The sequence below is a fragment of the Microplitis mediator genome, chromosome 7, assembly GCF_029852145.1.
Source record: "Microplitis mediator isolate UGA2020A chromosome 7, iyMicMedi2.1, whole genome shotgun sequence".
Taxonomy (NCBI): Eukaryota; Metazoa; Arthropoda; class Insecta; order Hymenoptera; family Braconidae; genus Microplitis; species Microplitis mediator.
Window position 1 is genome coordinate 6,352,545 of NC_079975.1, and position 25,223 is coordinate 6,377,767.

At 29.9% G+C, this 25,223-nt stretch overlaps 2 protein-coding genes across 4 annotated transcripts; one reads left to right on the forward strand and one right to left on the reverse strand.

Moving 5' to 3' along the window:
- Window positions 1–2,185: 2,185 nt before the first annotated feature.
- On the reverse strand, window positions 2,186–18,886 carry LOC130672324 (breast carcinoma-amplified sequence 3 homolog). 3 transcript variants are annotated; one of them, XM_057476845.1, is made up of 11 exons: window positions 18,747–18,886; window positions 17,043–17,191; window positions 16,077–16,235; window positions 15,558–15,970; window positions 13,909–14,386; window positions 13,500–13,840; window positions 12,485–12,690; window positions 12,116–12,401; window positions 10,638–10,771; window positions 10,386–10,535; window positions 2,186–5,734 (listed from the first exon to the last, which is right to left on the reverse strand). In XM_057476845.1, exons 2-11 carry the CDS (start codon window positions 17,163–17,165, stop codon window positions 2,949–2,951), a joined length of 5,076 nt encoding a protein of 1,691 aa, XP_057332828.1. In that variant the 5' UTR covers window positions 17,166–17,191; window positions 18,747–18,886; the 3' UTR covers window positions 2,186–2,948. The 3 variants fall into 3 exon arrangements, with proteins under 3 accessions (XP_057332828.1, XP_057332829.1, XP_057332827.1); XM_057476846.1 differs by having other exon boundaries at window positions 2,186–5,593; window positions 12,485–12,693; XM_057476844.1 differs by having other exon boundaries at window positions 2,189–5,734; window positions 12,485–12,693.
- On the forward strand, window positions 18,861–24,670 carry LOC130672325 (probable dolichyl pyrophosphate Glc1Man9GlcNAc2 alpha-1,3-glucosyltransferase). Its single transcript, XM_057476847.1, has 10 exons — window positions 18,861–18,989; window positions 19,102–19,499; window positions 20,896–21,153; window positions 21,213–21,505; window positions 21,571–21,843; window positions 22,669–22,834; window positions 23,081–23,290; window positions 23,626–23,865; window positions 23,940–24,088; window positions 24,185–24,670. The coding sequence occupies exons 4-10, from the start codon at window positions 21,348–21,350 to the stop codon at window positions 24,636–24,638; spliced, it is 1,650 nt and encodes a 549-aa protein (XP_057332830.1). The 5' UTR covers window positions 18,861–18,989; window positions 19,102–19,499; window positions 20,896–21,153; window positions 21,213–21,347; the 3' UTR covers window positions 24,639–24,670.
- The last annotated feature ends 553 nt before the right edge of the window (window positions 24,671–25,223 follow it).

Below are 25,223 nucleotides of genomic sequence, written 5' to 3' on the forward strand. Positions count from 1 at the left end.
TTTTATATAATACTGTAAATTGCAGAAATGCGTTATAAATAAATAAATAAATTATAAGATAAAGTAACAAATTTGAATTAGGTATGATTTACAACCGCTTCTTGTCGTCTATTTAACTCAGCGAGATCATCGGGCTGGAAAAGATGAGCTAGATTTTCGAGTTCCTGAACTCTGTTGGGCAACGGTAGTATTTTCTACTTAATTATATTTAAAAAAATAAAAAAAATAGTAATATTAAATATAGAAAATATAATGATAACTTAGTTAGCTAATTTTAAAATTAATTTTCAAGATTGATTGATTCTATGAGGTCCGATTTATTGATCTGAATTAATCGCAGCATTAGTACAACACTCACAGGTTTCACTTCTGAAAGACGTATTGAGAAACTATTGAATTTTAATTGGCATATTATCAGAATTCACTTGCTGTTGGTCAACGAAATCTTCGATTTGATAGGAGTTGGGTAACTGGATCCCCATTTTCCGGCATTTACATCGAGGCGACGGGTAAAAATTAATTTTTATTCATAAATTAAAATTTATTAACTTTTTTTTTTTTGTTTCTCTGTGGTCACAAATCATTTCTTTTCTTATTCCATAACAAACATGAAATAATTATTGATATTTTTTCTCAATCAATGCAAAACAAAATTATTTTTTTATTTAATTACCATTTAACTTAAAAATTAGTCTACACTTATAATTCTTATTAATAAAATACAAAAAAATAAAATATCTCATACATCCTAGTTGGTTAAAAAAAGTATAAAAATTATATGTTAAAGAACTGGAACGCAGCAATACGCGTTCCAGTGCTATAATTCGTAACGTGATCAAAATTTCCAGTCCCTAAGCTTTTAAATGTGTAAACATTTACAGGCCTAAAGACTGACTGGGCCTGGCAGATCTTCTCATAGAACCATTGGTATACATAGTTAATCTATTAGCCAGAAGCGCAAACGTATACTACTATAGAAATAAATGTCTATTGTCTATACGCATACCCCCAAGAAGTTCCAATCTTCTTTTTTGGTGTCGCTGTCATCATGCATGTACAGTCGAACTCCATTAACTCGGACAATTAGTTTACGGAGGACCGGAAATTTCTTAGAATTTCTGAGTTAACAGATGCCCCTTCTTCCTTCAAAAGTAACTACTACGCATGCGCTCTTACATCTACATGTATGATGCATTTATAATATACACAGACACACACATATATAGCATCGGGTGGGAGAAAGTGTAGCTTGTAGTGGGGGTCAAGATTGAGGAGAAGTTTCGAGATAATACACGGAGAGAAATGTCAAGTAAAGATGCCTATGCAGCATAGTAATAATTACGTTACAATATAGTTTGTGTCCCGCCGCTCTTATGTGACTGCTTAAACAAACTATAGAGTAATGTAATAATTACTATGCTGCATAGGCATATTCACATGACATTTCTCTCCATGTGGAATCCGTGTTCGACTTTTATTAGTATTTTCGTGCATCCGACCAATTATATATCAACAGTAGAGTAGGAAAAGTCTAATGCAGAGCTTTTTTTAGTGGAAAGAGTCAGCTGTGGATGTTAATTTTCGTTTCAAAAGTCTCTTAATTCATCATATTCATCATAAATAGTTGTCATTATGTATGCATACAGTAAGAATTGTTCCTATTCCTTTAGAGACTTCACCAATTGTTTACTTATTCATTTATTTTGTCTTCTATTATAAGGAATGATATGTTTAGTTTCGTGGTAAAAATTTAAAAAATCCACTTGGTTGTAGATGTTCACATTGAACCAACAGTATATACAATATCTATGTTACTCGAAGGGATGTGCGGAGTCTAATGAAAGCCAATGGCTTGAAATCTTTGTTCACGGAAAGATTGGAACCCGACTGGTTCCTGTTCTGCACCCGACTCAGTACGGTGCTGGAAAAAAATCCCACACTGATTACTGTGCGGAACCTGACTCAGTGATATGCGCACATGATTCAGTCAGGTCCCGCACAATAATCAGTGTGGCGCTGCACCACAATTGAGCATTTTTTTCCAGCGCCGTACTGAGTCGGGTGCAGAACAGGAACCAGTCAGGTTCCAACCTTTCCGTGTTTGTTCCTATTAACATGCACTAAAGAATCTGTACGTGTCGTAAGTGTAAACCAGTCGTGAACATGGAAAATACAGGGCACAGATCATCTTCCGTAATTAGAAATAATTATATATTTATTGCACTTACTTATAATACAACAAAACAAAGTATAATATCTTTTTCGAATATTCAAAAATCACTCATTAATATAATTTATTAATAATATTGTATCCATGATTAATTATTTAACAATTTTTTAAAATTATTTTCTTTTAGAAATACAAACTCTTCGCTACGAAGGAAAATATTTTCAATTCTGTGTTTAATCAGAAAGAAAAAAAAATATATATGCATATTGTTTATAACACTCTATATATAATACTTTTTGCAAAACCGCAAATTTAAATTTAATTTAATACTAAAATAATTAAACCATTAAAAAAAAAAAAAGCATATCAACTAAAAAATATAATTTTTCTAGTCATATAATTTCTGAGATCGAAACTACGTAAAAATTTTTTTTAACAAATGCGACATTATTTAATAACGTTGACGGATTCGCAGTTTTATTTATTTTTAAAATCTAGAATACAAGATTTTGAAAATTATCGATAAACAAAAATTTTATTTACTCAAACAAAAACTACTTCGTTGATTAACTATCTACTAACAATCATAAATTATTATTATCTATTATTTATCTATTACAATTGTAATAACTACAGTCTACGTCAATTAGTTTATAAGATTATTTTATTTAGTTAATATTATTAAATTAATTTATAATTATCAATCCACCCCAGCAACTTGCATAAGTAATATATAGAGAGCAAGACTTGCTTTAGGCATATCTACGCAATCCTTTACTCATCTGCGTTTTTTTTTCTTAGATCTGTTACTTTTCTTGCCTGCAGTTGACCAAGACGGAGATGCAGTTGTAGAATTAGGTTTTTCCACGACTTCTTTTACTCCACTGTCTTCTTCCGTGTCCATTGGAACCACATTAGCATTGAGATCATCAGAAGAACTTGACCGCTCAGGCGCAACTTCATCATTTGAATCTTGTTTAAGTTCCTGCTGCTGCAGCAAATCAGCACTACTGCTACTTGATAAATTTTCCTCATTTGTTTCCAATTCACCGGTAATTTGTACATTAGTTTCTTCTTTTGTAGTTACATCTAAATCTTCTTGACATTTAGTGTCTTTTATACATGACGTGACTTCCATTGAAGAACTTGTTGAGATCAAAGTCGAAGTGTCTTCAGCAGAACACTTATAAGCTTCTGAAGCTTCACAATTAAGGCTAAATTGACAGTTTGTACTAGTGAGAGATTCAGAAGCTGAGGATAATTTTTTCCCGCGTTTTTTAGTTGATTTTATTTCACAAATTGTTTGATCTTTTGAAGACTTTTTATCATCAACAGATTTTACTTTATTTTTACTGACATCTGATTCTTTTTTCTGACCTGTTATACCCCAATCAAGTCCATCACTGGGTCTAGATTCACTCAATGAATCAGATTTTATTAAATTTATCGGACTTGTTTTAGGACTTTCATTATCCGCATCAATTTCTTTATTACGACGTGATTTTTTCATTCGCGCAACTGGAATATCTTGACACGGGTCCAAAATTTTACATTCTGGTATTGAAATCCCGCTCGCTACTTCCATTTCCGCTTTTTGCATCGCATCTATATCAATAATCTCAATAAGATTTGACGACGAATTTTTCTGTATAACAGAACCCGAACTTTTGCTGGTTCGCACCCGCGTTTTTTTCGGCAAACTCTGCGACGTAGTCGGCTCTACTGATTGATCCACAGGTTCTACACATCGGTCTATTTCTTCAGCTAAATCTTTCTCAGGACTTTTACTCTTATCCCAATTTTCCGTATGATCAAGTGATTTTACGATGACAGTGACGTCTGGTTCAGTAATTTCGCTGTTAATAACAACGACATCTTTACGTTTTCTCGAAGTTCTAATTTTAATTGGCGCCTTTATATCATCATTTGCAATCAATTTTTTTCGCGATTTATTTACAGGCGATTCCAGACATAATTGCTGGGGTGATTGCACTTGCAAAGGTATAACTGGAGATGGAGACTCACTGATTTCAGTAAATTCTGAGTGTACGACATGTTCAATTTCGTCGTCTGATGACAATCCAACTTTACTTGCTGGTAACTGATAATTGTCTGACAAATTAACGTCGTCATTTTGCTCAACTATCAGCGTCTTTGCTTTTTCAAACAATTCCGTGAGCTCTGAAGTATTAATATGTTCAAGATCGTCATCTGAAATTGTACTTTTACTACTTTTTCTTTGTCGCATTGGCGACGATTCGATTTCATCGATAGCAATTTTATTTATTTCTCTGTCTCTGTCCATTTTAACATCGACCATCTTTAGAATATCATCAGTAGTATTTATGTGCTCGATATCATCGTCATATTGACTAGGAAACATCGAATCCTTCATATGAAAAACGTTGTCTTCAACAATATGATAATCGACGCAATGAAAATCATCAAGTGCTGGCGGTAAATCAGATGGCAAAGACGCCATATCACATCCGGTAGCGACAGAAGCTTCCATTGGCTCAGATATTTCTCTACATAATTCAAAACTAAAATTTTTATCATTAAAAACATCAATTGCTTTTAATTCTACAAATGAATCGATTGTTTCAATTGATTTACTGCTCTCTACTACCATCACTTCCGGTTTATCAACACCAGTTGTATTGTCAACGGTCATTTTTTGATTACGCTCTTTTTTAAACTCATCAACGTTTAACTTTTTGTTGACATCCGGTAATTTTTTGGGGTCAACTGACATATTTTTATCCGCAGACTCAGTGATTTTATTTTTAACAGGAGCGCTGGTGTCTTCAATAAGGACACTGTCGTCTTGTTCGCGAATTAAATATTTAGGTCGTTCTTTATTTAAAGTTGACATGCGTTTGTTAACACGAAAATTAGCGGCAGTTGATCTTTTGGATGTATGTCCAGATTCATCGGTATTCGATGGATCATTATTATTTTTAATTGATTTAATCTCGGGTTTATTTTCGGCTAAAACGACATTTTGGTCATCATAATTAACGATATATTTAGCAGCAGCAAAATTGTGCTGCTGGATTTGAGATTCGTCGGATTTTATTAAACGATTGGACCAAGAACTTTCCCTGGCTTGGGTCATAGGACTGTTTGGAATCTCACCTTGTTCAGCACAGAGACTTAAATTAGTAGGAATATCACAAAATGCTCCTTCACGTTCAAAATCTATAGCATTGTCGGCGGAGTTCATGGTCTTAGCTTCGACACAAAGTGACTTGTGTTCTTGGACGTCTTTTATACTGTCGTCTGGCACACTGTCGATAGCTGGTTCACTAGCCGCACGCATTTCAGCACAAATTTCAGTAATATTACGAAGTGAGCTGCCCTCAGATTGAAAATCTCCGAGAGAAGCGGGTCCCTCCTCAGCGCACAAGCTCTTAGGAGCATCTGGAACACAATCTTCTTCGTCATCAAACTCTTCCCTCGAACTCGCGTCTTCCTCGTCGGCCAAGATAGTTATTACGGTGCCCAGAGGGTTGACGACTTTAGTTACCGGCTGACCCACCCTCTCAACTACCAATCGCCTCCCTAATAACAGAAAAAGCCGTTGGCAGGTATCAATAACGAACTGCGCCCTCCGTTATTTATAAATCAAATTTATTTATTTATTTATTTTATTTATTATTGTTATTTTTTTTTATTTAATTCGTCATTCGTTTTTCTATCATAGATAAAATAAGAGATTGGAGTTTATGAAATTTTATTTATTTAAGTGTTATTATTTATGAGAAGGATTAAATTTAATGGTCATATATTTATGAAAAATATATCGCGTTACTAATTCCAAAAGAACATATTTTCATTCGCCCATTTGGCTTTAAGGAGTTTCCTAGAGCCAGAAGGGTGTATGATTTTTTTATTACAAATAGTTTTGGAGACTTATTTTGGCGCCCAAAATTTTAAAAAAATTTTTGAAAGCCAAAAGGGCGTGCAATTTAAATCATGCACCCTTTAGGCTTTAAAATTTTTTTTATTTTTAGCTCGAAAATAAGTCTACCCAGAGAGAAATTTACGAAATATCATCCTATACTGTTATGGTAATAATTACTTGGAATTATGGAATAGGCCCATACATTCTGGGAAAAGTTTCCATAAATTTGGGAACAATTCATATCATTATGGCAACAGTTCCCATTTCGCATGGTAATAGAATTATTGTAATGATTACCATACTCATAGGAATAGTTCGCATAAGCAAATAGGACTAAATCCTATAACTACATTGTAAAGGTTCCTAAGTGCATATGGAAATAAACCCTATATATTATGGTAACCATTCCCATAATATATGTAAGATATTCCATCATATTATGGTAATCGTTCCCATGATACTATGGTAAACGTTACTATATATTATGGTAATCATTACCACATTGTAATGGTAATTATTACTATAATGTATGGGAATTATTACCAGAAGATTATGGTAATGGTTACCGTACATTATAGTAATAATTACTATGATGTATGGTAATAATCACTATAGTTCATGGTAATAATTATTATAGTTCATGGTAATGATTACCATATGTTATGGTAATGGTTACCATAGAAACATAGTAACGATTACCACGATTTCATAGGAACTATTCCGATATTGTATAGAAATGAAACTCTTATAGATAACATTTACTACAACTTATATGAGTGCCATTCCTATAATCGATATTTCCAAAAAAACTTGTTACCATACGATATGGGAACCATCCCCATAATATATTGTAATTATTACCATAAATTTCTCTCCGTGTACCAAACAATCGGCAATGAAAAAAAAATCATATGCCCTTTCATCATAAGCCAAAAAAGCGAATAAAAATATGTTCTTTTAGAATTAGTAACGAATTCGTATACACAACCTCAATTTATAAAAGTCTATCAAATTTAATTAAAAAATTAATAGAATTGGATTAATGATTTATTTTTTTAACTTTACCACCATTACTTGTCACATTTAATTCAATTTCAAAATATCCGGATAAATTAAAATTTAAGTGATAAAATGAACTAAACTATGATAGAAAAAATTCTGAAAAAATATTTTTCAGTTGGTAATAAAATTCCTAAAAAAATTCAAACTTCAAAATTTGATTTAAAACTTTCAAAAATAATAATCATTAATTCAAAAACGTGCATTTGTGTTTGATCAACTTTCAAATTATTTTATAGAAGATAAATTAAAATTTTCTTATGACGTTCTCTTTACATTAAACCTAATTAATAAAAAAAAATAAATCTCACTCAATGGATTCAAAATAATGTTAAATTATTTGGGAACAACACAACAATTAGGATAAAACAAATAAATAAACAATTATTTAATTTATAAAAAAAATTCATTTTTCTTATGGTAAAAATTTGCTAAACCAAAATTGCGTACAAAAAAAATTTGCTTATAAAAAAAAAAATATATAATGAAAAAATTCATTATTGTGATCAAGTGAAACTCATTTATATTAAAATATTAAAATGTTTAATAATATCTTGGTTTAGAAATTTTTTTGAAAGTAAAAATATTTACAATAAAATAAATATATATATCGAGTTAGTGATGAAAGTATCGAAACATTATGATAATAAGAAACAATTTTAATGAAGATACCTGCCTCTGGCCAGTTCTGCCCGTTTTAAAACTCAGTGTTTTACGTAATATTTAATTTCGTTGTATGTAAGAAACGTTAAGCTTCTTAAGCATATCGTTAATACCGGAAACCCGTACTTTAATAATTTACTACTAAAATAAATTATAGATCACTAATACTATAAAAATTAAAGATTCTTAATCAAAGTCGCATTAGACTATATCTTATAAATACAATTTTAAATATATAAATATATATATATATATATATGTTATAGGATACTGTAAAAAAAAATTATTTAAGAAAATAAAATAAAAAAACAAAAATTTTAATTAATGAAAATTAATTAATTCCATCTGTTTTTTTGAAAATGTGTTGGGCAACAGGTAAATTTTTTTACTTGATTATATTTAAAAAAATAATAGTAATATTATCAATAAGAAATTAAAATATAAAATTATATATGACTTGTAAAGGGTGTGCCGTCAACTGATCCCAACAATTTTTACCACGACAAGTGATCATTAGAAATTGATCCCACTGACATCTGATCCCATCAAAAATTGATTTTTATCAACAACTAATTTACATAATTCTTTTCATATTTACAACAGTGAATTTTAATTACTCATGTCATAGTAATTAATTAGTAATTAATTATTTTATGAATTTGTCAGTGGGATCAGTTGTCTGTGGGATCAATTATCGTGTGATTAATTGTCGGGGATCAGTTGTCATGGAACCCTTGTAAAGCTTCTGAGTAGCCTGGGTCTGTTGAGATCACAACCGATGAACCGGAAGCGTGTTAGCAGTCTAGTGTGGACGTGCATAGAAAGTCTATGGCGGATGGAGGGTACAAAAATTAATAAATTTCAATAGGCATTTGCTAAATTCACCTGCTGGTGTTCAATTTAGTCTACGATTTGACAGGAATTGGGTGACTGGATCCTCATTTTTCCAGAATATTTACGTCCAGACGAGTCGGTTTAAAAATAGTTGGAAAATTGATTAATAATTTTAGTCATTCGTCACTGTCATCATCAGAGTTGGCCAAGAAATATCTTACTCAGTGAATCAGCGATAACTCAGCTCAACTCTATGCTAAAAAACGGGAAAATTACCAGCCCCTACGACTCTAATAGCCGATTTCTTCATGAGAGAGATGACCTAGAGTTTGTTATTCGGCAGATAAACTTATTCCGGGGTTAAAATTTCGATGGTTGTCTTCAACAAACCGACGGGTTGTCTTCAACAAACCACAAATCCTATGGTCATGTATATGTGGCTATGAGCTATAGTTAGTATAGTACCTATTCTAGGGGTCTTCTAGACCCAAATTTTATGTATGTACAGTAGACTCTGGTTATAAGTTACATCGGACGCTCTACTCACTCTCACATCAATTTCATTTTTTCCTCTAAGTAAGAGTATAGACAGAAATATTGCTTACAACCAGAGTGTACTGTACTTGAAAAATCTTTACTACCTACTTCTCCGTTCTAAAAAAAATTTGCTACTTATTATTTAAGTCGCAATAAATAGTTTATGCTAAGTTATCTAAAGAAAATGCGAACTATTTTAATGATATTCTTAATTGCATCTGAGATGAAAGGGTCAAATTTTGAAAAATTAATAAAAAATATTTTTCGAATTAACGAATTACTAAAAAAACGCACACTGATATCAGTAAGTTAACTATCAGGTATAAAGTCACCCCAATATTTATCCTTAAGACAAAAAATTCGGAGGATATTTCTTAAACTAGTATGAAGAAAACAAAATCTCCAGTTAACTCACGTTAACTAACGGATAACTTTAATCGTAGGATAACTACGAGTGAAGAAATCGGCCATAAATGTAGAAAAATTTACAGGCATAAAGACTGGCTCGGCCTAGCAGACCCTCACAGAGCTTTCAATATATTCACGGAGAAATTATTCTTGTTTGAAATGTTATGGTGTCATAGTAAAGCCGGACCATGATGGCCACCTGACGGAAATTGAAATAAACACATGAGAAAATTACTATGCATAGTAAAATTTCCAATGGTTACAGTAATTTAGGATATAGTCGTCCCCGAAAATTTAGTGTTTCCTTAAGTATCCCGTTTTGCCCCCCCCCCCCCCCTCTTCTATATAATCGAGGGGATGTGCGGAATCTAATGAGAGCTTGGGAAAAGCTTGAAATCTTTGTTTGTTTCTATTCATATGCACGAGAGTCCGTATGTGTCGTAGGTAGAAACCGATCGTAAACATGGAGAATGCAGGACATAGATCGTCTGTCGTAATTAGAAATTATTATGTAAAGTAATTAAACTGTACTCCACTAGTTTGTACATGTAAATTTTTGTTATGACAGAATAAATTAATATCGTTTTGTAATTATCGGCATGCGGATTCTCAATGATATTTGAAAAAGAAAAAAAAGTGGTAATGACTGACTTTATATTAATTATTAATCACATTGCAAAATTTATGTTACCTGCATAATGTTATTAATACTGAGGTTATTGTCAGGATAATGAAAATATATATTTTTTTTTTTATTTCAAATCAAGTACAAAAATTTAACAAACATAAACAACTTTGAGTACATACCTGGTGCACGATGAGCAGCTGCTGAAGTCTCAAGCATCGCCTCCGCAAGGTCTTCGCGAAGTTGATTTTCACCGTTACCGATACCCACACCGTCGTTTTCAACCGAATTCTCAAACGTTTCTGTCAATCTTGGCGACTGTTCGTAACTGCCTAAAAAAAAAAGAGAATATAAATTACAATTTTCTTTATTTAATGAACAATTATTTATTGTTTTAATTATGATAATTTTTTTTATTGTTAAAAATATCTCACTTCCTGAGCCATCAATAACAACAGGCACTAAAGGTCGTGATGCAGCATGAGGCATATTCACAGGATTTGATCGAGCTGGTCGAGATCCTCCGATTATTCCAATTTCCACAGCTTCAGATTCAGCCACATTAATACTGAAAGTATTATTTATAATAAATAATAGTGGAGAATATCATTAGAATAAACTGAAGGCCATTCTTAGACAGTCCCCCCCCTCTCCCACTTTTTAAAAATTTTCAATGACTTCCCAAGCAACACACAGACAACTTTAAGATGCCTTTCAGAAGAATAAGACAATTTTTTTTTGTCTCAGTCACCTTTTTTGGTATAAATACGACATGCGGATGTTGGTTCCGAAGACAGAGAAGAGTTGTGTTGTTTATCCTGTCTTATGTCAATTAAATAGTCATTTAGATGACTTATTTTACCACTATTTGTAATTTACTTTTTGTCGTCACTTGTGTCAAGTCATTTAAGCAGACATTTTTTGGGGACATTAATTTCTGATCGTTTTGTCAACATGGTGCCTTATCGATATGTCAAAAAACTAATATCTTATAGATGTCACAAAGGCAAGTGTGCTACTTGGGTTTCAACGACCATAGACGTATCAAAATTTTATCAATTGATTAAAAAAAATTAAAGCATTAATTGAAAAAAGGACAATTTCGCTGAGATAGATTTTTAAAAAAATTACTTACAGTTGATATCAATTAGGAGCTAAACAAAATTTGGAAAATAAATTTCAGTAAAATCTTTATGTCAATTTTATACTTCGAACTTTCAAATTTTTTATGCTAAAATTTATCCAACGAATTTCGTTTAACTCATAATTGATAACAACTGTAAGTAATTTTTTAAAAATTCTATATCTCGGCGACATTGTCCGTTTTGAAATTAATACTTTAATTTTTTAACTTCCCACTATAAAAATTCAAAATTTAAAAAAAAAGGGAAGCTATTGGTTTCGGTTCGATTTTCGAAACTCGAGTTTTCATCAGATCTGGATGTTTTGGGGTCCTAGGAATCTATTCTGACTATTTCCGGTTCTCTGAGCTCAAAAACAGACGATCTTGAAGTTAGCAGACAGTTAAAAATTTTTGGATTTATTTTTCTACGATTTAATTTAAAGAAGTAAAAAAAAATAAAAATATGCACATGTAGAAAATTAGAAGAACTATAGGTGCAATTTTTTAAAATATTTTTTTTTTTTATAATTTGTCGTTTTTCAAAAATCTATAAATTGTTAGACATCGGCTAATTTCAGTATCATAAAAACAGTGGGAAGTTTTTGGGTCAGTCCACAGGGTTAATCATTTTTCTCATTTTTTTTTTTTAATTAATTAATAAAATGTTAATATAATTACGACAATTGAGTCATTGAATATTTTTAAAAAGTGGGAGACTGTCTGAGTATGCTACTAAATTTAATAATTTAAAAATAAAATTACCCAATGCTAATAAATATATCTACTTACCCACTAGAAGTATTATACGTTTTAAAAACAAACTGTGGACCCATCCACAATCTGCGATGTGGTCCTGCATGAGTTACAATTTCAACTTGGCTTAACCAACGGTCTTCTGTACTGTCTAAATTCTGAACGCTTCTCGGCGATCCGGAGTAACAAAGTAATGGACTTATTGAAGAAAGAGGAGGAAGGATTTCAAAGGAATTTGGCATTCTCAGCAATGGCCATTGACCTTTTGCCTCAACTTCTAATTCAATTGTGGTATCATCACATATTTTTTCTTTCGGTACACCTGCAACAAAATCACGATTAAATTTTTTGTATTTTATTAATTACTAATTATTAAATAAATTATTTTACAGTAATAGTAATAACCTGTAGCTGGTTTTGGTTCTAAATCATACTGAATCATATTTCCATGGCATGCCATAATAAATAACGAGTCAATAGCTCGTTTAGAAACTTTATTTGTTGAATCTCTTTGTGTGTAAATCCATGCTCTTGGTGGTGCAAAACAAGCGCAAATTTTTAAAGGCAATGTTCCATTGTCATCAGAATGCAACCGTTGTCTTTGCTGTGGTCTACTGAAAAAATTATTTTAATTCATTATGTCTATAAATACAACTAAGCTGCGAATAAATCATTTCAGTCGATGTCAAGTCAAGTTGAAGGCAACATCAAATTATTTAACTACACGTGTGACGTATGTAGATTAGACTGTGTTAGAAAAAAAAGTTTTTTTTTTTCTTTTAATTAAATACATTTCAAAAGTTACTTCAATAAAAAAAAAAATCCTCCTAAAATCTTAACTCTGTATCCCAAAAATTGAACTGGCGCACGGGGGGTCCCCTTTCCCATTTAAAATACATTGAAAAAAATTTTTTTTTCTATTTTGTAAATAACTATGTTAAAAATTTTTTTTTCGGATTTTCGAATTCTGCGATCTTGTAGGAAATTAAATTCTCTACGAAAAAGATCTCTTGTGTCATACGGTCAAAGTTGATAGGAAAAAAGTTATAGAGGTTGAAACTTAGGAGGAAAAAATCGAATTTTTAAGATGAATACAATTTTTTCGTTTTTCATTCGTTAACTAGCAGGATTTCATTTTTTTATTAATTTGCAATTAAGTTCCTGATAAGAAATGTAATTATCTACAAAAATGGTCCTTAGAGTCTTTTTAATAGAGCTCATAGAAAGAAAGTTACAGAGCTCTAAAGTTGAGAAAAATTGAATTAATGAGAAAAAAAATATTTTTTTTTTATATTTCTACAAAATTCAATTGTAATTGAAATTAACAATTCAGGTTCATTGTATCTATGTTCTCTGGACTTATAATCCTTGAAAATAATATTAGACTACAAAATTTTTCTTCTAAGAAAATAAAATTTACCTCGGCTGTGATTGATTATTAGTATGATTTAATGTTGATGGTTGACGGATCTGTGCTAATGGATGAATTATCGTTGGATGTGGATACGGTGGTAGTCTTGGATTAGAATACGGATAAACCGAAGGCTGCAACTCAGTATGAGAAACAGGAGAGTGAGACCTGGTACCGTCATCAGTAAGACCAGCGCTTTTATGAAATCTAGAGAGTCTATTAACAACATGGGGGGTAGAATGGGTTCTCATGCCCACAGGCCCACCATAAGGAGCCACGGGAAATACATGAGTTGTTCCTCGAACCGTTGACACAGCTGCCCATCTTGTATCACTTGAAAAAACCATGTCCTAAAAATCAACAACATAATTAATTTCTTTATAAAATAAATAAATTTAAAAATTTGATGTCCTCTTACTTGTACTTTAGCAGTAGTATCGCCGCGATGTAAAACATAAAGATGATGTACAGCAGCTAAAGTTGGGCCACCAGGATGAGGTTGTATTCTAAAGACATGAAAGTCATGTCCTCGTTTATCAGCAGTCATTAAAATGGCTCCAGTCATATCAAATGTCATGGCAACGATCGCGTCACTGTGAGCAGTAAAATGTGCGACCACTGTTTCAATAGCAGGATCATCAAGTTCTTTTTCTTCTTTAGTGGCATGTAAATCTAATATTGTAACCACACCAGGTTGTGTGACATCACTGCCACTGTTATTGATTGTCATTGGAGCTACTGAATTTCCGGTTAAACTGGAGGCCACTGTTTCGCCTAGTCCGCGCAATCCTTTACCCAGTGATTTAGCAGCGTACAAAACAGCGGCTGTATAACTTTGTACTCCTTCGCCTTCACTTCCGCCGCTACTTCGACGTGCGGGTATTAATTTTTTCTCACTAAAATAATAGTATCAGATATAAATATAATGTTTTTTTATGTTAAATAATTGAATCGTTTATTTGAAAAACTCCATAAGTCAATAGCACCCAATTTTTCAGGGAAATACTATCGTTTTTTCGGAAAAAGCGCGATTTTTTAATTGGGGACATTATTTATTATCAAGAAACGATTTCTTTTTAATTTAAAAAACAAAAATAATTTATTTTGGTAAAAATATAATTCGTTTATTTGAAAAACCTCACAAGTCACTGACTTATGGGGTTGCTCAGTTAAACGAATTTTTATCACTCCGTTATTTTTTATTTAAGTTCTGTTTCACGGGATTTTTTTATTGGCTTCAACGAGTTTCTATGCAAAGAACCGAACAATGCAAGTAACTCAATCTCGCCAAAAATGTGACATGGGATTTTTCAAATAAACGATTCAAATGGTATTTAGAAGGAAAGGGGTCTGAGATACAAAAAAAAGAGGATATCTCCTTTATTAAAATTCTTAAAATTAGTGACATGATTAAGCATCATTCCAAGAATATTATGCTAAATTTTCGTAAAAAAATATTAAAAAATGAGCCAGTGGTAGTGGGGAGAGACGAGTCACCTCAAAAAAAAAGTCATGCCGTAGGCAGGATAACTCATGACTGTCTCATTTGAAATCAAAAAACCAAAACGATTTCTTTAGTACATAAGTTTATCTTGGATTTAAACGAAGAATTTTTTTTTTTTTTTTAATAACTACTTATTTTTTAATTAAACAGAAGGAGCAATTTTTGGCAAAAATCAGTTTTTTGATTGCACCTTTACCAAAAATTCAAAAATGAATATTTTGTTTATTCCTTCGTTCAAATCCAAGATAAACTTATGTACCAAAGAAACCTTTTTGGTTTTTTTATTTCAGATGAGGGTCATGAGTTATCTTGCCCACGGCATGAAGACTTTTTTTTTAAGTGACTCGTCTCTCTCCACTACCACTGGCTCATTTTTTAATATTTTTTTACGAAAATTTAGCAGAATATTCTTGGATTGATGCTTAATCATGTCACTAATTTTAAGAATTTTAATAATGAAAGTACTCTGAAAAAAAAATCACAAAAATATGGTCTTTGTTTTGTATCTCAGACCCCTTTCCCCCTTAAGTTTTATTTAAAAATTTATGGAATATATTTATCACCTGTAAGCGAACCATCTTGTTCCAAGAGCAACAGGATTAGGATTTGGACCGGGACACGGATAACAAGTCGTTACAGTTAAAATATCTTCAAAGGTTCGAGCATCAAAAACCGCAATCTTCTCTGAAAACGTAACTACTATTGATCGTTTATTTGCTAAAACATCACAAACAGGATTTTTAAATTTAATGCTCTTCAATTGCTCTCCAGTTCTTAAAGAAATAAAATTAACGCTGCAAAATTGAGGGCCAGGTCCAGCAGAATCACATATCGCTATTATTGGTCGCTTTTGTTCGTAAGGATCCGGATAGTCTTCAACTATTTTAGGATCTGGTAAAATTCTTAAAATACGAACAACACTTTGTCTCCATGATAAGACTTCGGTTGCTTCTCCTGACGCTGCTATCAGCCAAACCTTTCATTACAAGTAAATAAATAAATAAACCGTGAAAACTATAAATATACTTATGGGCATTTTTTAATAAAAAGAATATAAATATATATGTATATATTTTATATACCTGTACTCCAGTTGTGTATCCTAAAACCAACAGTAATGGAGGTGTACTAGATCCTTCAATATAATCGGGAAAGAAAGATGGATCATTGACATCTGCATACTCAAAGCGTGCCCATGTTATCGATTCCTTGTTGTCTGAGTTGGGTGAGCCAGTATATGCCTGTATTGATAAAATATAATTATTCCCATATAATATTTTTATATAAATCATAAAGTACTTTTAATTTTTTAAACTTCCCGCTATGAAAATTAAAAATTTTCGAATAAAGGAAAGTCATTAGTTCCGGACTGATTTTCGAAAATGGAGTTTTCATTGGATCTGACCATTTTCAGATGGACGTCCATGTGTATGTGTGTGTGTGTGAGTATGTAAACATTTTTTGTCTTTGGAACGAATCAACCGATTTGAAATACTTGGCGGGAATCGAAAGTGCTCAGACAGAACTGATTAAATTTTAAAGTCGATCGGTCGAGTAGTTAACGAGTTATACAAAAATTAAAAATTACAAAACTTTTTTTTTTGTATAAAAAAATATAGTCCTTCTTTTTACTAAAAAAAAATATTACTCGGTGCAAAAAGTATTTTGTATTATAAATTGAAGGCAAAAATTTTCTTAGAACTAGAAAAAATTTCTTGGCTGACTTCGTTTTCACTCCAAGAAAATTTTTGTTTTAAATTTATAATGCAAAACATTTCTTGGGACAAATAAAAATTTTCTTTGGCGATTAAAAATTATTTTTTTCAGTGAAATATTTGTTCTTTCGGTCCAACAGTTTTTTGACCTCGAAGAGCTCAAAAATTATCAAGTAATAATTTTTTCAAGCTCTTTGAGCTCGATAAGAGCGGGAAGTTTTGGTCTGCAGAGTCAACCGTTTTTCAGATTTTATTTTCGTTTCAGAAGAATCGGGAAAATTTATTTAAAATATTTGTTTTTATATAAAATTTTAATTTAAAACAAATGCGTACTTGAGGAACAATGTCATTGATGATACCAGCAACACTATCAATTATTGAACGATCACTGATCGGCTGAGGTGAAACCACTTGAATACCCCGATGAAGTCCTCTTCTTGGTGAGTCCGCAGACATCTTGCTTTCATTGACTAATTGCTTATCTGAAATAAAAAAAACGAAATAAAATAAATATTTATATTTTATAAGAAAAAACAATCATAATAATAATATATAATATATAATTTATTCATGTTTATAAATACATATTATAAATTAACTTTATATTTCTTAATAAAATAAATTAAAGAAAACCATGTAAAGTGAAAGGCTAATTACTGAGCAATTTTACAGATAAGCAACGTGATTTCATAACTATTTAATCACGTAAAATGTACTAAGTAAATAAGCAAAAATCAAGGGCATTCAATAGATTTCTAACTACTTTAATTATGACACATAATTATTGTTTTTATGAGTGTAAATGTAGCAGACATGAATATTTTTAAATTACATATAAAAAAATTAAAGGATTAAATTGATAAAATAAAAAAAAATGCATGTACTGATTGTAGAATTTTCTAAAAGTCAATTTTTTAATTTTTTTGTTTAAACAATTTCATTTTATTATTTAAAAATTTTAAAAATTGCCAAATGCCCGCCAACTTTAATGCCATGTTTTAATGAGTGTAAATGTAGCAGACATGACTATTTTTAAATTACATATAAAAAAATAAAACAATTAAATTGATAAAATAAAAAAAAAATTCATGTACTGATTGTAGAATTTTTTAAAAGTCAATTTTTTAATTTTTTTGTTTAAACAATTTCATTTCATTATTTAAAAATTTTAAAAATTATCAAATGCGCGCCAACTTTACTGTCATATTGTTTTACAATAAAAAAAATGAAATCTTTATTTAACAAAAATAAATAAAATATTAAATTCAAATTTTATTCAAATCTCTGGTTTCTATTCCCACTCATTCCGCATCGATATTTTTATCATTTGACATTGACGTTAAAAAAATTTACTAGAAATCAAATAATTTTATTTAAAAAATTTTATAAATAGAAAATATTTTTTTTTTATAATTTTATTAAATAATAAAACGATTTAATTTACGAGTTAAAAATAATTAAGTTGTGAAAGCGAATAAAAAAAAATATTGATACTAAGCAAGTAAATTCTTCCAAAAATATGCTGTTTTTATTATACATATACATATATATATATATATATTGTAATTATGTAAAAGTCATAAAGAACACAACAGATACAATATAGACACCAGTGTTCCTTGACATTGAGAAATTGTGTAATTAGAAATCAATTTATAATGAATAGCTAACAGTACAACAACAAAATCCATCATCTAAAACAAATATCAAACTATACATCATATCAGTAAATTAGTACATCACTGAATTAGTACAGCTGTTATACATTTAAAAAAAAAAAAAAATAAATAAATATTTTTATAAATAAAAAAATACCAAGATTTTAAACACTCATGTAAACAATAAAAAAAAATAACAAAAAAAAAATATTTTAATAAACGTAGCAGTGTAACAATTAAAAATAGACAACGCGCTTGTCACAACAAAGAAACTTCAAGTTCAAACGTCATTTTTAATAAGACGAACTCGGAGTAAAATTAAAGAAATGAACTTTTAACTACAGGTAACAATAATTAACACTATATATTTTTGACTTACTTAATAAATAAGAAAAATTATATTCCCATAATGCAGAAATAAATAATGACTATGTCGAATTTCATTGAATTTATTTAAAACAATTATTACGACCTTCTACTGCGTCATACTGTGATCAACTGACAGACACAATTTAATGGAGTACTTAGTACACTGTACGTACTGTTGTTGCAGTAAAAAAAGAGAGATGTGGTGATGATGTCACCGCGCGTAGTGATTTTAAAATGTCAGTACAGTACATAAGTAAGTAGTCAGTAGTTATCCATGTATACTTTCCTTTGTTCTATTGATTATCGTAAATGTATGATATAAATAATCAAATAAATAAATAGATTTTTTTTAAATTTAACTGCAGATAGCGCTAATGATAAACTAGTTTATTTAAATTGTTTAATAAAAACAATAATCAGCTGATTGAATGACGATACTCAACAACAAAGCAAAATGCGTGACCTCGTTCAATAGTCAATTCTCTGCTTACTATTTATGTTACCAGAGGCGTTGGATGATGATATACACCGACCAATCAAAATTTTTATTTATTTCTGACAGTTTTCCACGGAAAGCGCGAACGCGCTTTGATTGAAATTTTTTTTTTTGGTAAATTTACTTACTGACGGGTAGGAAATACTGACAGAATTTTTGAATTTTAGTTTTTTGAGTAAGTTTTGAATTGTTATGTCATTTGAATCATGAAAATCTGGAAAAATGTGTGACAAATTTTTTTGGGAGTTATAAAAATTGTGTGTGAATGTAAGTGACAGGTGGGAGTTTTTTAAATTTTTGAATAGATAAGTAAAATTTAAGATGATCTTGAAGTTAGCTGACAGTTAACAACTTTTAGATTTTTTTTTCAACGAATCAATTACAGGAAAAAAAACTAAAAATATGCACGTGTGAAATTAAAAAAACTATGGGTGCAATTTGGTAAAAAATTTTTTTTATAATTTATCGGTTTCAAAATAAATTCTAAAATTATTAGACGTCTGCTAACTTCAGTATCATAAATGTAAGTAGAAATTTAAAAATTTTGTAGTTAAATATTTGAAAAATCAGTTCGCGCTTTTTTTTTAATTTTATTATTTTAATGAATTTATTTATTTATTTAAAATTTATAAATTGTCTAATGTCTGCTACATTCACACTGATATAAAAATTGCGATAGTAACAATTGATTAATAAATTAAAAGAAAAGTAAAATTCAAAAGTTTGATTCAGACACTGAGAGAAATAATAACTTAGAAATATTGTATTTTCTTTTTACTAGAAATTATGCTATTGGAAATTTTCAATCTAGCATATTTTTAGTGTAAAAATTTAAATATTTCAATGAGTGTGAATGTAGCTGACAGTTGTAAATTTAAAAAATTTTTGAATAAGTAAATAAAATGTAAGTAGAATTAAAATTTAAAAATTGCTTATTTAAATATTTGAAAAATCAGTGCGCGCATTTTTTTAAATATCTACAAAAATTTTTTTAAAAATCTCATATATTTTTAGTGTAAAAATTTGAATATGTCAATGAGTGTAAATGTAGCTGACAGTTGCCAATTTTTTAAATTTTTGAATAAGTAAATAAAATTTAAGATGATCCTGAAGTTAGCTGACAGTTAACAACTTTTAGATTTTTTTTTCAACGAATCAATTACAGAAAAAAAAAACAAAAAAAATATGCACGTGTAGGAAATTAAAAAAACTATAGGTGCAATTCGGTAGAACATTTTTTTTTTTATAATTTAGCGGCTTAAAAAAAAATCCTAAAATTATTAGATGTCTGCTAACTTCAGTATCATAAATGTAAGTAGAATTAAAATTTGAAAATTGCGTATTTAAATATTTGAAAGATCAGTTCGCGCATTTTTTTAAATTTCATTATTTTAATTAATTAATTTATTTATTTAAAATTTATAAATTGTCTTGTATCTGCTACATTCACATCATAGATTCAATTCAAAATAATTTTCTTAATTGAAGAAATCTGAGTCCAGCTCGAAATTTGCCGATCTTTCTTTTGGAGTGTAAATAAATTACGATTTCCTTCTGTCAAGAAAATTATTCTTCATCCTAGATATTAAATTAATAACACAATAATTTTTATTGATTTACTTCTTAAGAAAATATTATTTTTACAAGTCATTTCTTTTTTCAGTGTAGCCCAGCCTTAAGGCTCTTTATAAATTCATGTGGTACGTAAATAATAATAATAAATCGTGTAATTATAATTATTTTTAACTACACGTCAATAATTTTCGTATCCAAGTAAAATGTAAACATGTCCAGAGTGAGAATGAGCCTCGGAAATTTCCCCCACTACCGACTACTCCTAAACTGTGCATGTAATCAAAAGTGGGAGAAAATTACGCACACAGAACACCCAGAGTGGGGGTAAAAACCGAAAACACCCGAGGTACAATCTGTTGTTGAGATAATTTTACAATATCTTCACTTGTGATTCTAAAATTTCAGATAATTATCAACAAAAATATTTAAACCGCCACATGTAATAACCTACGTGTAAAATAAATATGTAAATATATAATTATAATATATAGTTATAATATATATATTATAACATATTGGTATTGATAAGATTATGCAAAAATGGCTAAACAATTGAAGAAAAAATTAACAACTAATACAAATACAGTAATTTTAAAAAGCGACCAATTAAAATCTAGTAATGAGTTGATAGATAACAAAGGAATTTATGCAATATTTATACTTGTTTCTGCGATAAAATTTCTTTTGATTCCAACATAGTAAGTCACAAATATTTATACAACACTTATGTATATCATTAATATATTTATATTAATATTTTCAGTCATTCAACGGATTTTGAAGTACACAGAAATTGGCTGGCTATAACCCATAGCTTACCGATCAAAGAATGGTATATCAATGCTAAATCAGAATGGACATTAGATTATCCACCTTTTTTTGCATGGTTTGAATTTTTTTTAAGTCAAATAGCTAAATATGTTGACCCAGAAATGTTAAAAATAGACAACTTGAATTATGAATCACCTGGAACAATAATATTCCAAAGAACAACTGTTATTATTGCAGATTTTATATTTTTATATGGAGTTATACAGTAAGTAAATTTAGATATTATTGTTATTATTATTTGTTTGTTTGTTTAAATGCTCAGGGGGTTATCCCCGGTAGTCCCTATACCGAGATCCCTACTCTTCCATCAACAAGACCCTGGTGGAAATTTTTCGGATTTTTCTCTGAATAACTCTGAAAAAGTCTTTAGAACTTTAGAACTGAGTTTTTCAGAGAAAATTCCGAAAAATTTCTACCAGGGGATGGTTAGCAAGCGCAACAGACCAAGTTTCGTTGCCTAAGTATACGGCGAGAACCGAGGATAACATCCTTTTGAGTTCGCTAAGACAGAAACTTAACTTGCGATAAACAAGTTGGGATTCTAGCTAACGCAGATACAAAAGACTGTTTCATTCCTCCTAGGATGCCAACAATAAGTACAAGCTTGACACGGTAGCCTGGGTAAAGATTGAGAATTTCGAACAGGAAATCCTGATATATTTGTTGTTTGTCTTTTTTAATCGCGATGTTATACTCAGCAGGTGCTGAAAACTTAATGACATAAATTTCTCGAGTTGTTTTATCAAAACGCACAATATCAGGCTTGTGATCAATCTTCCGAATTGTTGCGAATGCCGCCTTATTATTATTATTATTATTATTGCATACAATAAAAGGATTTATTGACACAAGAACATTTTTTCTCGTCCTAAGAAAATTTTTGTTCTCAATTCATAATACAAAAATTTTCTTAGGGCTAGTAAAAATTTTTTGCGCCAATCCTTTTCTTCTGGGTCTTATTATTATTATTAATTTATAAAACAAAAATATCAATAATCAATGTATTAAATACTAACTTAATGTATCATAGGATTGGAAGAGTATTTTGTACCTCACAATATAATTTTATGGCATTCGGTTGTTTGTCATTGTGCAATATCGGCCTACTGGTGATTGATCATATACATTTTCAATACAATGGATTTTTATTAGGAATATTATTATTGTCAATTGCACGAGTTTGTAAAAATGAAAGTGTAAGTTTAACTTAAATATTATAAAAGGTTTTTAGAAACTGGATAAGAAAGAATCAGTGCTAATTATCTTACTATTAAACATATCAAGACACATAACTTAAAAATTTATATGAACATTAATTATTGTTATTATGTTACACGCTCAGTATTTAATGTTATATTATATTATATTAATTTAATAATCATAATATAAGAGAGTTTTATTGTATTAAAGAAAAATTATATTTATTTATAAATTTTTTTCAGATTAGTATTTTACAAGGAGCCGCATGGTTTGCAATTTTACTGAATCTCAAACATATTTATTTATACGTCGCTCCAGCATTTATTGTTTGGTTACTTAAATGGTATTGCTTCAAAGATAATAAATTTTTTACAAGACTTATCCAACTTGGTATGATCGTCATAACAATAACGTTTGCTTCCTTTGGGCCATTTATGTCTCAATTACCTCAAGTTTGTAATATTATTATTTTAAATTAATGCACTACTTCAATTTTTCCGCGAAAAAAAAAAATTGTTGACTATTTTAAACTTCAAAACGTGACACGACTATGAACTTTTTTAAAATGTTTACTAAACTTTTGAAAATTCAAAGGAAAAATCAATGATTGATTTAGAAATTATTAAAATACGATAAAAAAAAAATTGCAGAAATAATTTAAAATCATCTTTCTCTGAAAAAAGTTTTGCGTCGAGAATTGATCGGCAAAATAATCAACACATTCTCGATCTCTAATCAACGATTTCTATTTTCCACGGGTCTTTGTAATTTACATTTTTTTATTTAGGTACTCGCAAGGCTTTTTCCTTTTAAGCGAGGTCTAGTCCACGCATACTGGGCCGCAAATGCCTGGGCTGTATATATAGGCGCTGATAAAGCATTGTCATTAATTTGGAAACGGTTTGGTTGGATATCAGGAATAAAAACTGCAGCTATGACCGGTGGTCTAGTGCAAGAAGATTCTCTAACTATTTTACCAACTCCTACACCTCTTGTTACATTTGCCGCTACATTTATATCAATGCTAGTAAATACTTCACTTATTACTACTAACTTTTTTTTTATATGACATTAATACTATAAATTTATTCAAAATTTTAGCCCGCTCTTTTTTTCATACTAAAACGAAACCACAAAGACTTAAAACCAGAAGATTTTTTAAGATGTATTGTTTTGTGTGCATTAAGTTCATTTATATTTGGATGGCACGTTCATGAAAAAGCCATTTTGACTGCAATCATTCCACTGAGGTATATAATTTAATTTTTATTCTTATAAAATACAATATATATAAATATAATATTTTTTATTTAACAAATTACTTATTTATAAATAATTATTTTCAGTGTTTTAGCTGCACTCAATATAAACGATGGCAGAATATTTATAATTCTTAGCACGGCAGGACATACAGCGATTCTACCTCTTCTCTTTACCGCTGATTTAATTTTATTAAAAATTTTAATGCATTTAGTTTACATGTCAGCTGTCATTTTATGCTTACAAGAATTATTTAATTCATCATTACTAAAAATTCACGAATGGATTTACGTGACCATTTTACCATTTATAACAATTTACGAAACTCTTATTCACAGGATTATTTTTCAACAAAATTTACCATTTTTACCGCTAGCGTTAACTTCAATCTACTGTGCAATTGGTGTTATTTACTCATGGATATTTTACTACTATGTATTTTATACTAATTGTACCGTGACTGACATAGAAAGCATGAATGTGAAAACAAATCAAAATGTACAAATTATATCTGATGATTTAAAGAAAAAAAATAAATGATTTACAGAAAACTGTTAATAATTTTAATTATATAAAAAATGTATGTTTTACTGATTCGTATTCAAAATATTGGTGATAAATTTATCCCTCATGAGAATCTAAGGGAAAATAGACTTTTAGAAATTCCATACTCCAATAAGTCATTTATACAAAACGGTCTAAGAAATATTTTTTGATTAGTTGATGACTACTCAAAATCGGTTAATTTTTAGGTGGGTTTGTAAAATCATTCCGATGTCAATTTGAGTGGAAATGGAAAATAGAGTGAAAACTGAGTCCGATAATTGAGCTGTATGACAGTTCATGTTTATTTTTTTCAGTAGACTATAGGAATCTATTGCCTTTGTCCTTATGGTTAAATTTTCAAAGAATTTCGCCATAGTCTCATGAATCGTCGAGTAGGTTTCAAAAATACCATTGGTTCAAAAGTTTATATATGAGTATGAGTATATTTATATAACGCGCCTTGTTACAACGATAACGGCTACAATTCAAAACGGGTCTTAATGAAACTTGGCACACATATTCTATGAATGATTAGCTCGGCAAAGTTCAAAGATGAGCAAAATCGGTCAATTAGTTTAG